The sequence below is a fragment of the Scyliorhinus canicula genome, chromosome 15, assembly GCF_902713615.1.
Source record: "Scyliorhinus canicula chromosome 15, sScyCan1.1, whole genome shotgun sequence".
NCBI lineage: Eukaryota > Metazoa > Chordata > Chondrichthyes > Carcharhiniformes > Scyliorhinidae > Scyliorhinus > Scyliorhinus canicula.
Window position 1 is genome coordinate 5,175,418 of NC_052160.1, and position 15,748 is coordinate 5,191,165.

The following is a 15,748-nucleotide window of genomic DNA, read 5'->3' on the forward strand; positions in this document are numbered from 1 at the left end:
TCATTGCCACAGTCACTTGAATTAGCTTCTCAGCCCATTTTCAGAGCAAAACCTCTCGTGTCCCACCTGGTATCTAGCCTTAACCCACTCCAATTTCTCATATTGTCCTTTGCAATATCATCCTAAAGCACAGTTAGTTCTCACATACATTGACAATACCCAGCTTTCTCTCCACTCTGGACCCTATCCACTGTTGCTAAATTATGATACTGCTCATCTGACCATCCACGACTGGAGGGAAATACATTTCCTCTAATTCATATTTTGGGAAGACTGAAGTTATCACCTTGGTACTTGCTTCAAATTCCATTCCCTAGCTACTAATGCTATCCCTTTCCCTGGCAACTGCCTGAGACTCAACTAGATTGTTGCAACCTTTAGTATTACAAACCAGCAACGTGATAATGACCAGAATATCTGATTTTATGATGTTGATTAAGGGACAAACAATGACGAGGACATTAAGGATATCTGCTTTTAATGACTGCTTTTCTTCAAAATAGTGCTGTGGGATCTTTCACATCCACTTGAGGGGGCAGAAAGGGGACCCAGGTTTAATGCCTCATCTGAAAGTCGCTGCCTCAGTGCAGCGCTCCCTCAGTAATGTACTGGAGTGTCAACCTAGATTGTTGCACTCGAGTTGTAGAACAGGATTTGAACCCACAACTTTCTGAAGACAAGGGTGCTAGCAGCTGAGCCACGGCCACAAACCCCCCCCCCCCCCCCCCCCCCCCCCCCCGATGCCCCCTCCCCCACCCCTAGCCCTGCTCCATGTTCTTCCACCTCCAATACAGCTGGGGGCATCCCTCCCCATTAATGTCCAAGTGCACGGCACTTTTGACTGGGTGGAAAGAATGGAAAATAATTCTTCTGCTTGTCTCAGATGATCCTGGTAACAGCTGTGTTTTCAAATTCTTATTCCCGCTGCATTACAAACAAATATAGGAAACTTGGAAATGTAATGCCATAAGTCCGGAATATGTTGTATGTAAATAAGCTCTCATGGGACTGGCCAGAAAATTGTGGGGATGCCAAGAAATATGAACAAGTATGGAGAGGTTCTATTTTAAAAGGTAGAAATCTGTAATAAAAGGACTTGGTTGCATTTTTCTGCAAGAAAATATTTACCCTGATAATGTCAAATATCACATTTCTGGCCATTGACTCATGCTGCTGTACAGCAGCATGGACCACAGTATGGCAATTCTTAATACGTGAATCTAAAAAGCAAATATCAGCAGACTCACATTTAGAATTACACTCAAATGTCACGGTTAGTGGAATGTTAAGTTATTAGAGAACTGTAGGACTGGAGAGGGTTAGAGATAGGGAGGGGATGAAGCTATGCAGAGATTTAACACAAAGAGGAAAGCCTTAAAATCAAGGTGAATGGTGACCATGAAGCCAATATAGGTCTGCGAGCACAAGAATGATGGGTCAACGGGATTTAGTGCAAGTTAGGATAATGAAGAACAGGATCACAAAAGACCACCAAGGTCCATCACACCTTCCCCATTCAGCTAATGGTGTAAACTTGCATACCAAAAGCCCATCCCCTAAGCATGCAAACTATTTAGGGAAGTAAAAAAGAAAACAAGTTAGTAAAAAAGTCTTGGGTAATTTCTTTGCTGTACAGAGTTACTGATCTCAGTCAGAATGCTAAAAGAGCTTTTGAAATTGACCTCAATACCCCTCCTTAGGAAATGGGAAATTAGCTGTAGGTGCCTGCTCTCAATTGCCTTCCAGCTACACTGGTGTTTCTTTCAGAACAGAACACCCCTGGATGTGATTATTTTCCATGACTGGAAATATTTCTTATGTCCATTTACAAGGCTTGTACATGCATAAAGTATTTTCTTTACCCCTAAAAGTTACCAACAGGATCCCACTTTTTGCAACTTGTAATTCAATTAAATCAATGTAACTTAAACATGAATTAACAGACAAATGGATTGCAATTTTAAAAAAGATTAATTTCACTTTAAATTGCCGATACAACAAAGATATGCCTCAAAAAACTACAAGTACTCGCATCACTCTCTGCAAAAATGTAGCACCATGTGCAATCTCATAGAATTTATGGTGCAGAAGGAGCCCATTCGGCCCATCAAGTCTGCACCGGCCCTTGGAAAGAGTACCTACTTAAGCCCACACCTCCACCCTATCTCCGTAACCCAGTAACCCCACCTAACCTTCTTGGACACGAAGGGCAATTTAGCACAGCCAATCCACCTAACCTGCACATCTTTGGACTGTAGGAGGAAACCGGAGCACCCGGAGGAAACCCACGCAGACACGGGGAGAACGTGCAGACCACACAGACAGTGGCCCAAGCTGGGAATCGAACCTGGGACCCTGGAGCTGTGAAGCAATTTTGCTAATCACTGAGCTACCGTGCCACCCCAATCTCAATCTTTCCAGCTCAGCCTCTGGTATGTCGGATTTCTCAATTTTTCCACTCAATGCATTTGGTTCTCGATTCACCTCCAATAGTGGCTCCAAGTTCTCTGGAAATGGTCTTCATCCAAACGGCACAGTCCTGCAGAACTTTCTTAACAAGGTTCACAATGGTCTTGATGGCACAGATATCCCAGAGCCTCCTTTATCTGAAACCTTTAACAAACACCGTTGAACGGTCTGGTCAGCTCTGGCAAAACTAAAGCAGAAGAATTTTAGTTCAATTCACAATCACACTGCACACACGTACCTCTTTACAAATGTGCCTTCTCTGTTCTTCACCCTGTTACAAAACTGAGCCACATGACCTCCTTAATTAATTTCCTTCCTGTTGGTAGGTCAAAGGTCACCAGGTCACATGGATCAATTTTTCAATTATCCAGAATTTACAATCGATCCCTTTACAAGTGATCATAAACGTGTAAAACCCCTTTTCAGACATTTTTAAAGCAATTAGAGATTCCCCAAACATTTTAAATTCATTGAAAGTTTTCCTTACTATTCCTGTTTCTAGGCCAAAGGACAGGAGCTATTTTTGGTATGAAACCTCCTGTTACCACAGCATCACAGAAGCAATTTTTATTCCCATTTTTACTTATCTTGCTTCTGTTTCCAGTCCAACAAATGAGCCATCAATGGCGTTTGAATGCAGAAAAACCCCAACAATTTTGCAATTTGTAAATTGTGACCAAAAGATACTACACCCCAGGAAAAATTCTACTGACAAATATGGATCTTTTATATTTGAACAGACTTTACACAGGGCTAACTACATTAACACCACAGAAGATAGCTTCTAATTGACAGTTAAACAATTCTTAACAATAAAAGGACACACTTTAATTTGTACTGTCTCCATCTCAAATTAAGCAAAGCCCATTACAGTCAAAAGCCACTTGTAAACTGTGGCCATCTAAAATGGCTGCCTGCAAAGGGTAATGGAATGGCTGCCTGCAAAGGGTAATGGGAATTGTGGTCAAGCCAGGACACAGACAGTCCACAGCCCCTGTGTATTGTGCAAATGAAAATCCAGACCAAACTGAAACCTGCACCTGATAAAGGTCAATCACCGATTTCCCCAGGACAATAGACTCAAATCAGGGAATAGCAACAGTAGCAGACTCACCGGCGCCGCTCCCCCTTATTTGGAAAGGCATACACACTTGGAACAATAATGACTCGGACCTGCCCAGCCATCAAGGTACCGGCCCTGAATTGGCTGGTATCAGTCAGAGTGATCGAGACTATCGACCCATTAGACCCTGAGTTAACCCCGCCCAAAAGGCGCGAAAGAGAAGAAGGATAAGAAGCCCTGCACACTAGGAATCGATCTCTTTTGGGATCGGCCTGTACCCACACCAACTGCAGCATAATGACCAGCCAAGTTCAAGACCCGCGATCACTACCTGAGTGAGAGAGACAAGCTGCAGCCGAGACAAATCTGACGATTTCCAGCCGACACTCGTGGGGACTCAGATAAAGGCCTTATCTACCCGCACAGAGCCGGTCACCCAGAGGTTAAGTAAAGGTCATCTTAGTTGATAGGTGTAGTTTAATACGTAGCCGCATGTATCATTGCACATAGAAATAAGTCTTGTGTTTTATAATAAACTGTCTTTTGAACTAACATACTGGTTGTGAGGTCATTTGGTCAATACAAGAAATATACTTGCAGCTTGTGATCTGATAATAAAGTGGCAACATTTATTGGCACCCCAGATGGGATTTGATTAGAAGTGACTTTGTTACTCCAAGAGATGGCCTACAACTTTGAATTAAATTGGGAGATAGGAAAACAGACCACAAGAGCAAGTTTTGTTTTGACCAAATAACCGAATTTCGGAAGTGTGCACTAACCGCATGCGTAACTAACATGGAAGGGTAAGGTAAACTCGTCAGACTTGCTTGCAAATCTAAAGGGATTGTGAACCGGAATATAGCCTTAAGCCGTACCCGCTGTTTGATCAACTCCTTATTCCAAATTAAGAGTAGAGAAGAGATGGCAGCACAATTAGTAGAAAGGATGATGAACCCGCAACCCGAGGTTACAGTCGACGATAAGTCAGAACAGTGCCCCGTATGGGAGAATGTGTTGAGGAAATATTTAAAGGGGAAAGGATAGCCCCTTTGGTCGAAATTTTGTACAAACACTGAGACAGGTCCAGGAAAGATTGGACAGACTTGGTGGGAGAATCTTTGTGAGATATATAAGAAGAATGCAGTAAAGTTTAGAAAGCCAATGGCAATAGGGTGCTGCTTGGTTCAGTTGCGAGGCACCGAGGAGATCGTAGAGACACTCCGTGGTCAGTTAATAGAGCAGGAGGAAGAAAATAGGAGAAACAATGAGGAACTCTGGGAGAGGTTAGCCGCTAAGGAGAGGGAAATCGTCGATGTTAAACTTGCCCACCAGTCCTGTATAGTACATCTTCGCAGCTTTCAGACCCAGTATGACAAGGCCTATCAAGACACACAACGTGCGGTCTTGGTAAGAGAGGAGACTGAACAAAAGGTCACTCAACGATCAAATGCACCGACTTACAGGCAGCTTTAAGAGCGCTCCAACAGGCCGCTAAGGAGCAAAAGCAAAGTACCGCTGATCACACAAGTGCCAGTGAGAGATAAACAGACTCCAATCGTTACTTTCGGTTCAGAATGGATTTATGTGTACCTTCTTAACAGCAGGGAAAGAGGAGGAAGAGAGGCCGATTGGGCAGAGTTAAAAGAAAGCGCGCACATATACGTAGGTAGAACTGAAGGTCAAAAGCAACTGCCACCCATACCAAAGAGAAAAGCACCAGCAGCCCCGGCTGAACAGATAGCACCAACCTCCACATGTAGTGAAACTGCCCCGGCACCCATGAATCTGGTCATTACAGAAAGAAGGATAGGGAATCATATAGGTCCACCTATCACATACACCACCTCGCTCACGATAACCCGGTTAAGGGACTTCTGCAATAAGATAACACCATTTGAACCCACTGCAGACCCGCATAGCTTCTTTGAGGAGGTGCATCAACAAAAGGTTATGGTTGGTTTAGATGAGAGGAAGGGAGGAAAATTAATAGTAATGAGCCTCAGCTAGTCAGTAAGATCAGCGTTACCTGATCCCCAAAATGTAGGCGGGGGATCCCTAGATGAAGTGAAGGACTTCTTATTAGCTGCTATCGGGCATAATAAAGTGGACCCAGTAGAAGGTCGAAACAAATGTAGGCAAAAGAAAGGAGAGCACCCGATGGCGTTTGCCGGTCGCCTCTGGATCCATTTCAAAGCATTTTTTGGCGAATTAAACCACGCTAACCTAAATGATGAAGAAACCACTAAATGGTCCCAAACCCTAGTTTTATATTCAACAGAAGCAGGTAAAAGGGCTTGTGCAAACTATGACCTGGCAGATCACACACATAATGAGGCATGGGTACACAGACGTCTCCGTAGAGCATGGGAACAGTCGCTATAGGACCAGATAGATCAGAATGGATTAGAAGGCACCATGCACCCAGTCAGACCTAGTTATGAACCCTCATGGATAAATGAGGGTAGGAGCGAGGAACAGTATCCCAGAGCACAAGGTCCACCCCACGCGCCATGAGGGCCATGTTATACTTGTGGACAAACAGGACACTTCACCTGTGACTGCAAACAAACCCCCCACCCAATCATCGATACCAGAGACCACAGGAGCAACCCAACGCCCCGCTCAGAAACAACAGGCCAGATCACGATCGGCAGCTACACCAACTAGAAAGCAACTCGTGCCCCATGCATACCATAAACGCCCGCTCAGATAACCTCACATACAACTCCCTTGATTGACGGTGTCCAGAGTCTCCAACTTGGGTCTGTGACACATGCTGGGATAATGTCGGAAGGCCGGTAGTCACAGGCAAAGTCCAGGTACATTCAGTCGATTTTCTCTGGGACACAGGAGGCTCCTGGACCACGCTAAATTCCTCAACCCTGTTCCTAGAACAGACCAAGTAGACCCTGGGCACTTGCAGGAAGGATACATTACAGCACCTATACCTGTCCATGTTGGAACCATAGCCACCAAGCACCCTGTCATTTTAGTCGAGCTACCCCCCCAACCACAGAACGCATTCTTGGTATGGATTTCATGAACTCCAAAACCTTCCCTTTGACCCCGTAAATAGGTGTGTATGGCAGATGTCGAAGACAACAAGGGCCCCCGCAATGTTCTCAGTAGGAGATTATGCACACAGGATCTGCTCAATAGGGGACTATTGGTTTAATCCCTCAGCAATTAGCATCGACGCGACCATTAGAGAGGCGCTAAACACAGAGACGCTTTCGTACAGCACAAGCATAACTGTGGGCAGATTACCGACACAGTTATGATTTCAGGTCCTGATCCTATACCCCAGAGGCAATATGGTTTTCCCCAGAGGCTGAGAGCACGATTTCAAAGGTCATTAGCAGCCTAATAAAACAAGGAGTAATTCAACCCGTAGCTTCCACTAATAATGCCCCAATTTGGCCAGTAAAGAAACCAGACGGCTCATGGCGACTCACAATTGACTACCACAAATTAAATAAAGTTACCCAGTTAACAGCCCCCAACGTGTCATGATATGCAAACATGCAACTAATGAACACATAGAATAGGACACGACCAATGAGCAGTCAGGACCCTCAGGGGTGGTATCTCACTATAAAAGGGATGAGGCAGTCCCACCCCACCTCTTTCCACAGACCAACATCTACAGAGTGAGACAGGGTGTATCCTCAGCATCACACCCCAGCACGTGGCTTAGAGCAAGGCTGTTCAGTTAGACTGAGTTACTACATTTAGATTAGCAGAGAGTCAAACTCATTGAGAACTGTGCTAATAGTTCAATAAAACACATTGACTCACTTCAAAGTCTGGAGCATCTTTTACTCAAAACTGCATCAAGTGGCAGCTTGTGTATTCCAAATTACATAACACAACACACCTTTGCCACGAGTCCCGCGACCAGGCTTAAACAGGGAGTGCAAGCAAGATATTTCACCGTGCTGGACATAAGCAATGGTTTCTGGTCCATTCCTCTAGATTGCGCTTGCCAATATAAATTTGCGTTCACGTTTCAAGGTCCACAGTACACATGGACGTGTCTCCCACAAGGATTCTATAACTCCCCCTCCATTTTCCACAGACAGCTAGCTGCTGGTCTCTCTAAATTCTCCCGCCCTGAATACCTAGTTCAATATGTAGGCGACCTGCTCCTGCAAACTGACACCAAGGAAGAGCACGTGGCTCTGCTAGCCGAATTGCTAGCCCTGCTCCAGTCCATCGGATGTAAAGTAAACCCCATAAAGGCTCAAATACTGAGGGAGGAGGTACTCTATTTAGGAACAATTATCACCCACGGCAAAAAAGAGATTGAACAGAAATGAATAGACTCCATAGTTAAATTGTCCCTGTCCCGTAATGTAACCGCACTCCGTTCATTCCAAGGTTTAGTAGGATACTGTGGGAATCACAGAGATGGGTTTGCCACAAAAGCTGCCCCACTCTCCGAGCTCTTGAAAAAGAACACCCCTGGAATTGGCTCCCGCAGCACACAGATGCCATCGGTGATTTAAAGTGCTCCTAAGGAACAAGCTTTCCAAGTTCCCGACCCTGACTTGCCATATGCCATAGATGTAGCAACCACCGACCAAATACTATCAGCAGTACTACAGGAACGATATGACCAATTAGGACCAGCCGCCTATGCTTCCAGAGTTTTAGACCCCGTAGAACAGGGATTTTCTGCCTGTGAACAACACCTGCTTGCAGTCTTTTGGGCAATTCAGTATTTTGCATATATTACAGGCCTCAACCCAGTCACTATTCTCATGGAGCACACCCTCACCCAGCTTTTGATAGACGGCAGATTAAAGGACGGTTCAGTTACTCAGGTCAGAGCAGCTCGCTGGACACTATTAGTACAAGGAAGGGACATTTCCGTTAAATGTACCAAGACCCACACATTTTTAGCAGATAATTTGCAATATGCAGAGATCCCACATGAATGTCAGATCATTACAGCCAAACACCACACAGGACCCTTTATTCCCAAGTCACTACAGCCACGCGCAGGCAGCGAGAAACCAGGTTCCCAAAACTCCTCCACTGTACAAGATGGTGTTAGGATAACTGGATGCGGAATTTATATGGAGGATTCACAGGGACGGTCATTAGCAGAGGTATCTTTAAAATTACCAGGACATTTAGGAGCCCAAGCAGCAGAGCCTGCAGTCATAGCCTATGTAATTGACCACCCAGACTATTTCCCAATGCCTGCGGACATGCAAACATACAGGCTGTCTGAGTGTAACAGTTTGACAGAATTCCTCCCTCTATGGGAAGCTAATGGTTTTGTGTCCGCCAATGGAAAACCCCGAGCCTCCGCCCCTGTACTGAAACACATCCTTAAACAAGCAGCCGGCAGCACATATGGCATCATTAAAGTAAAAAGTTACCACCGTACCTCCCCACCCTTAGAAGCCTTAGCTAAAGCTGGAGCCCGCAATGGTCACTTCTGGCAACTACACGAAGGCGAACAAATGCATACACTCCAGGTGTCCCAAACCAATATTGAGGATTTATCCCGAGCACAGAAGGCAGACGAGTCCCTTAAACATGTTTTAAACGGCACGTACCCAGCCCCTTATGATAAATGGAAGGACACATTCACTAGACAGGGCGGCATAGTTTTAAAAGACGGAATTTATGTGGTCCCCACCCAGGACAGAAACCAGTTAATACACCAGTTCCTTGACGGACACGGACATCAGGGAATAGACACTACTATTGCCCATTTAAAACCTCTGTGTTGGTGGCCTGAATTGAAAAGCAATGTCACCCATTATGCAGAGAATTGCCTCATTTGTGCTCAAAATAATCCCGATCGTTGTGCAAAGAAGGGACAATTAAGACACACCCGACCTGTAGAGGGCCCCTAGACAAATCTTCAGATCGATTACATTGGTCCCCTCCCCTCCTGCAGAAATGGTTTTAAATATGTTCTGGTCGTTATCGATACATTCACAAAATGGGTTGAAGCATTTCCCACTCGTTCCAACACAGCAAAGGCCACCGCTAAAATCTTGACCCATCAGATATTTACGCACTGGGGTCTTCCACGCAGCATTGAGTCAGATCAACGTTCCCACTTCACCGACAGGGTGATGCAGAACGTAATGACAATATTTGGCATTAAACAGAAATTCCACATAGCATACCACCCCCAGTCCAGCAGCATAGTGGAGCGCATGAACTGCACTTTAAAAATTACTATTAGGAAAACGGTGCAGCAGAACAACACCACTTGGGATGCAGTACTTCCCTTCGCCCTCGTGTTCATCAAATACACGGTTTCCAGTTCCACAGGTTTCACCCCCCACACGCTCATGACAGGGAAGCCCATGAAAGGCATTGAATATTTATTAAGGCTCGATTTGGCAAATCCCGCAGTAACTGCTCTCACCCACGAAAAAGCTGTGCAACAGGTCACAGAGAACATTAAAGCGGCACAACTGGCTGCTGCTGTCCGACTAGGCGCTAGAAAATGGCCAAGTAAAGTCAGCTTTGACAAAAAGGTCCACGCCATAGAATACACAGTCGGCCAGCAAGTTATGATCTCGGTGTAACACCCAAGCTCCTTCCTTACCCCAAAATTCGCAGGTCCCTACTCCTTTTCTGATAAAGTAAGCCCCTCCGTTTACAAAATAGTGTACCCTAACGGTAAGACTGGGGCTGGTCTAGCTCACTGAGCTAAATCGCTGGGTTTTAAAGCAGACCAAGCAGGCCAGTAGCACGGTTCGATTCCCGTACCAGCCTCCCCGGACAGGCGCCGGAATGTGGCGACTAGGGGCTTTTCACAGTAACTTCATTGAAGCCTACTCGTGACAATAAGTGATTTTCATTTTTCATTTCATGTGGTTGATTCTTATTGCCCCTCCCATTAATTACATCATCACTAAATGTCTTATGATCACCTTACTAGGGCTAAACACCACCCCTGAATTATTTAACCGGAACCTTATTTCTATAAACAAAAGTTAGTCCTATATAGGTAAACAATGAGAGACAGAATCCATCTGCATTTGGAAAGGCAGGGATAATCAGTCAGCATGGCCAGTATGGGAGGGGATCTCTAACCTACTTGATGGAATTGTTCGAAGAGGTTACCAGGTATGTAGATAACGGAAATGAATTTTTAAAAATTCATTTAGGGGTTGTAATAATAATAATCTTTATTAGTGTTGCAAGTCGGCTTACATTAACACTGCAATGAAGGTACTATGAAAATCCCCTAGTCGCCACACTACAGCGTCTGTTTGGGTACACAGAGGGAGAATTCAGAATGTCCAATTCACCTAACAAACGCGTCTTTCAGGACTTATGGGAGGAAACCAGAACACCTGGAGGAAACCCACGCAGACACGGGCAGACTCCGCACAGACAGTGGCCCAAGTTGGGAATTGAACCTGGGACCCTGGCGCTGTGAAGTAACAGTGCTAATCATGTGCTACCATATGGGCATTGCTGGTTCGGCCAGCAACTATTGCCCATCCCTAGTTGCCCTTCAGAAGGTAGTGGTGAATTGCCTTCTTGAAGTGTTGCAGTCCTTCGGGTGTAGGTACACCCACTGTGCTGTTAGGGAGGGAATTCCAGTATGTTGCCCCAGCGACAGTGAAGGAACAGCGATATATTTCCAAGTCAGGGTGGTGAGTGACTTAGAGGGGAACCTCCAGGTGTCAGGGTTCCCAGGTATCTGCTGCTCTTGTCCTTCTAGATGGTAGTGGTCGTGCGTTTGGAAAGTGTTATCTGAGGACTCTTGGTGAGTTACTGCAGTGCATCGTGTAGATAGTACACATGACTTCCACTGTTCGTCGGTGGTGGGTGCAGGCTACTTGGACTTCAGCAAGGCTTTTGATAAGGTCCGACACAGGAGGCTGATGGCAAAGGTTAAGAGCCAATGGGATCCAAAAAAATTTGGCAACTTGGATCCAGAATTGGCTGAGTGGCAGGAAGCAGAGGGTGATGGTCGAGGGGTGTTTTTCTGACTGGAAGCCTGTGTCCAGTGGGGTCCCGCAGGGATCAGTGTTAAGACCCTTGCTGATTGTGGTTTATATAAATTATTTAGATATGAATGTAGGACAGTTGATCAGCAACTTTGTGGATAATACGAAAATTGGTGAGGTGGTGAATAGTGAGGAGGATAGCCTTCAATTACAGAAGGAGGGGTGGCACAGTAGCACATTGGTTAGCACTGTTGCTATACAGTGGCAGTGGCTTGGGTCACTCTCTGTGCGGAGTGTGCATGTTCTCCCCGTGTCTGCATCGGTTTCCTCCGGGTGCTCCGGTTTCCTCCCACAAGTCCGGAAAGACGTGCTGTTAGGTGAATTGGACATTCTGAATTCTCCCTCTAAGTGTGGGGACTAGAGGCTTTTCACAGTAACTTCATTGCAGTGTTATTGTACGCCTACTTGTGACACTGATAAAGATTATTAGTATTATTATATGGATAGGCTGATCAGTGGCAAATGGAATTCAATCCAGATGAGTGTGAAGTGATGCACTTGGACAGGACAAACAAGGCATGATAAACGGCAGAACCTTGGGAAGCACCGATGATCAGAGGGACCTTGGTGTGCATGTACACTGGTCCCTTAAGGTAGCAGAGCAGGTGGACACAATGGTTAAGAAGACATATGGTGGGCAGCACGGTGGCACAGTGGTTAGCATTGCTGCCTACGGTGCTGAGGACCCGGGTTCGAATCCCAGCCCTGGGTCACTGTCCGTGTGGAGTTTGCACATTCTCCCCGTGTCTGCGTGGGCTTCACCCCCCAAAACCCCAAAAAAAGAAGATGTGCAGGATAGGTGGATTGGCCATGCTAAATTGCCTCGTAATTGGAAAAAATAATTGGGTACACTAAATTTTACAAAAAAGAAGACATATGGTATACTTGCCTTTACTATCCAAGGGATAGAGTTTTAAGAGCAGGTAAGTTATGCTGGAACTGCATAAAATGTTGGTTAGACAATAGCTAGAGTATTGTGTGCAGTTCTGGAATCCACATTATAGGAGGGATGTGAAAATGAAATGAAAATGAAAATCGCTTATTGTCACAAGTAGGCTTCAATGAAGTTACTGTGAAAAACCCCTAGTCGCCACATTCCGGCGCCTGTTCGGGGAGGCTGGTACGGAAATTGAACCATGCTGCTGGCCTGCCTTTAAAAGCCAGCTATTTAGCCCAGTGTGCTAAACCAGTGTGCTAAGATTGCATTTGAAAGGGTGCAGATGAGATTTAACAGGATGCTGCCTGGGCTGGAGAGTTTTAGTTATGAACAGAGATTGGATAGACTGGGGTTGTTTTCCTTAGAGCAGAGGAGACTGAGAGGGTGGGGGACATGATTGAGATGTGTATAATTATGAAGGGCATAGATAGACAGTAAGAAACGTTTGGCCTTGGTGGAGCGATCAGTGACCAAGGGGCCATAGATTTGAGGTCAGGGGCAGGAGATTTAGAGAGGGTGTTGGGAAGAACTTTTTTACCCAGATAGTGGTGGGATTGTGGCACTCTCTGCCTGAAAGGGTGGTGGAGGCAGAGACCCTCATATCAATTAAGAGGTATTTAGATGTGCACTTGTGATCCCAAGGCTGTGGGCCAAGTACTGGGAAATCAGATTAGAATAGTTAGGTGGTTGTATTTGACTGGCGCAGACTCGATGGGCTGAAGGGCCTTTCTGTGCTCTATGACTATCCCACTTTTATGATATCTTAATTGTATCTTTTGCAGAGACACCACCTGCCTGTATGTTAAACCTGGATTTATAAAAATATTACTGCAACAATTTATAATACAATACATATAACAATTTCTGACATTCATCATATATTATTGTAATAATATTAACAATGCAGTGTGATAAGATATAGGTATTCACTCTTGAAGTAAAGGCAGATTTCACAAAAAACTGTTTTCAATAGCTGTATTCCGTTGTCCAAGTGCAACAAATATATAACATTATTTTGCAATTGCACTATTTCTTCCTTATTTAGCAAAGTATTATATCCATATTCTATTTCCATATTTTATAATAACTGGCTAAGAGAATATCAGCGGAGTAAGAGCAAATAAATATGCAGAAGTTACAACTCAGAAACAGGGCATTTAGCAGAAACCAGTTCATGTCAGCATTTACCGTGTTCATGAGCAAATCATTCCAAACAACTGCTCTTTTCCTATATCCCTTCATCCGCATATCCAATCTATTCATGACTGTTGACACAGTTTCTGCATCACCAGCCCTGGAAATGTACTCCACAGCCTAACAACTCTGTGTTTCGATAGAGGTTGCTCCTGTCCTTTGTTCTAATTCTCTTGCATTTAATTTCGATCAATGGCTCCTTATTCTTGACAACTCACTTACTGGAAACATATCTACCCTGTCCCATCCTTTCAGAATTGTAAAAGTTAAGTCTGCATTGCTCCAACCCCCGCCCCCCAACTTTTCAAGCCATTTGTATTTCCTCAAATCTCTGGCACATTTTTATTAGGTTTATCGTTACTTCTTGACTTTTATACCTCTTGAGGTAGGTTTCTGCAGCTTCAAAAAAAAAAACAACCTTCCCAACCTGAGTTGCTCACTTTAATGATATGGGAAACTATACCCTCAACCCTCAATCCCACTGCTCTCCCCGAACAGGCGCCAGAATGTGGCGACTAGGGGCTTTTCACAGTAACTTCAGTGAAGCCTACTTGTGACAATAAGCAATTATTATTATTATTATCTTCCACACCACCAAGCTTACTTCCATTCAGATACATGACACATGTTAGAGCATAAGCCTAGGACATAATGGAGAACAAGGGAGAACATTTTAAGGACGTTTCATAGCCATTTTGCTGTTACCTATTCACAATGCATTTTTCACTATTGCAGCACATTTAACTTATTTGATTTTAACATGAAAAATACCAAGCTAAGCTGTTCTCTTTTCAATAATAAGATATTCCCTTTCCAATACTACTGAAAGAGATTAGATTACAGTAGATCAGTGCTGTCAGCAAAACAAGGTTGTTTTAAGTAATCAATATTTGTATTTGTGGGTACTGGAAACAAGATACTGCTTTCAGTAAGTTTAATTTTATGCTTGTATAGAAGAAATTATTAAAACTTCAGTTAGCAGGGGGTGGCACGTGGCGCAGTGTTTAGCACTGGGACTACGGCGCTGAGGACCTGGGTTTGAATCCCGGTCCTGGGTCACTGTCCATGTGGAGTTTTCACATTCTCCCCGTGTCTGAGTGGGTTTCACTCCCACAACCCAAAGACGTGCAGGTTAGATGGAGTGGCCATGCTAAATTGCCCTTAGTGTCCAAAAGGTTAGGAGGGCTTATTGGGTTACGGGGATAGGGTGGAAGTGAGAGTTTAAGTGTGTCAGTGCAGACTCGATGGGCAGAATGGCCTCCTTCTCCACTGTATGTTCTATGTTCTACGTAATGGACACTGCCAGCAGAGAGGCAGGACAATAGAGTAAGGGGCATAAAGCTAAAAACAGATAGTTCTAGAATCCAGGTAATGAAAGAGAAGTCCCAGTAAGACAGTTAAGTTAAAGAAACAAAGAACAAGAAGTTGAGCATAGTCCTGTTCAGGATAATTCAAGTAAAAGGCAGATAAAGTGCTTTTGAGTTAAAGAGATAACTCAAGAACCAAATTTGAAGTTGACCAAAGAAGTAACCAAAGGTTTGCTGACACCTTAATACTGTGAAGCAGTGGTGTTCTGTTGGTATGGCTGGGTACTTGGGAGATTGCATGGAAGCTTGAATGCACCTGACAATCCAAGGCAAAGGAATAATGAAAGGAGAGATTAAAATCCTGGAAGTGGATCCTTGGGAAGGCATCCAAGAGAAAGCGTTGTTTGAAAGAAGATTCTAAGACGTATTTCTTCGAGAGTGGAGTTCCAGTGAGATGAATTGGCTCACACTGTGAAAAGCATCTGGAGGGTGGGGTTTAATGAGAAAAGTTGGATTGAGTGACATCTGCCAGTTGGTTTCAGAATATGGTGTATCTGATCACAGTTGACCTGTTGGTTTACATGGACTGTGTACTTACCGAAAATATTACAGTGTAATACTGTTTTTCCAACTTTTTTTTTCCAGTGACCCACATTTACAAAATGGCTGACTCTCGCGACCCACGCCATGATCACAATACATTCTCCATTGTTACTTTTAAAAATGTCACATCCCACCCCTGGGTCACTGTACGAGTGGAATTTGCACATTCTCCCCG

General features: G+C 44.5%; 2 protein-coding genes across 2 annotated transcripts in view; one reads left to right on the plus strand and one right to left on the minus strand.

The window, feature by feature from the left end:
• Positions 1-2,583, minus strand: part of LOC119978683 (eukaryotic peptide chain release factor GTP-binding subunit ERF3A) — a 74,404-nt gene extending 71,821 nt beyond the window's left edge. Inside the window, exon 1 of the mRNA XM_038820476.1 lies at positions 2,485-2,583. Within this exon, the coding sequence (XP_038676404.1) occupies positions 2,485-2,524 (40 nt within the window). The 5' untranslated portion in view covers positions 2,525-2,583. The remainder of the gene's footprint in view (positions 1-2,484) is intronic.
• Positions 2,314-15,748, plus strand: part of LOC119978685 (tumor necrosis factor receptor superfamily member 17-like) — a 75,829-nt gene continuing 62,394 nt past the window's right edge. Inside the window, exon 1 of the transcript XR_005463536.1 lies at positions 2,314-2,432. The gene's annotated coding sequence lies outside the window, so the exon portion shown is untranslated. The remainder of the gene's footprint in view (positions 2,433-15,748) is intronic.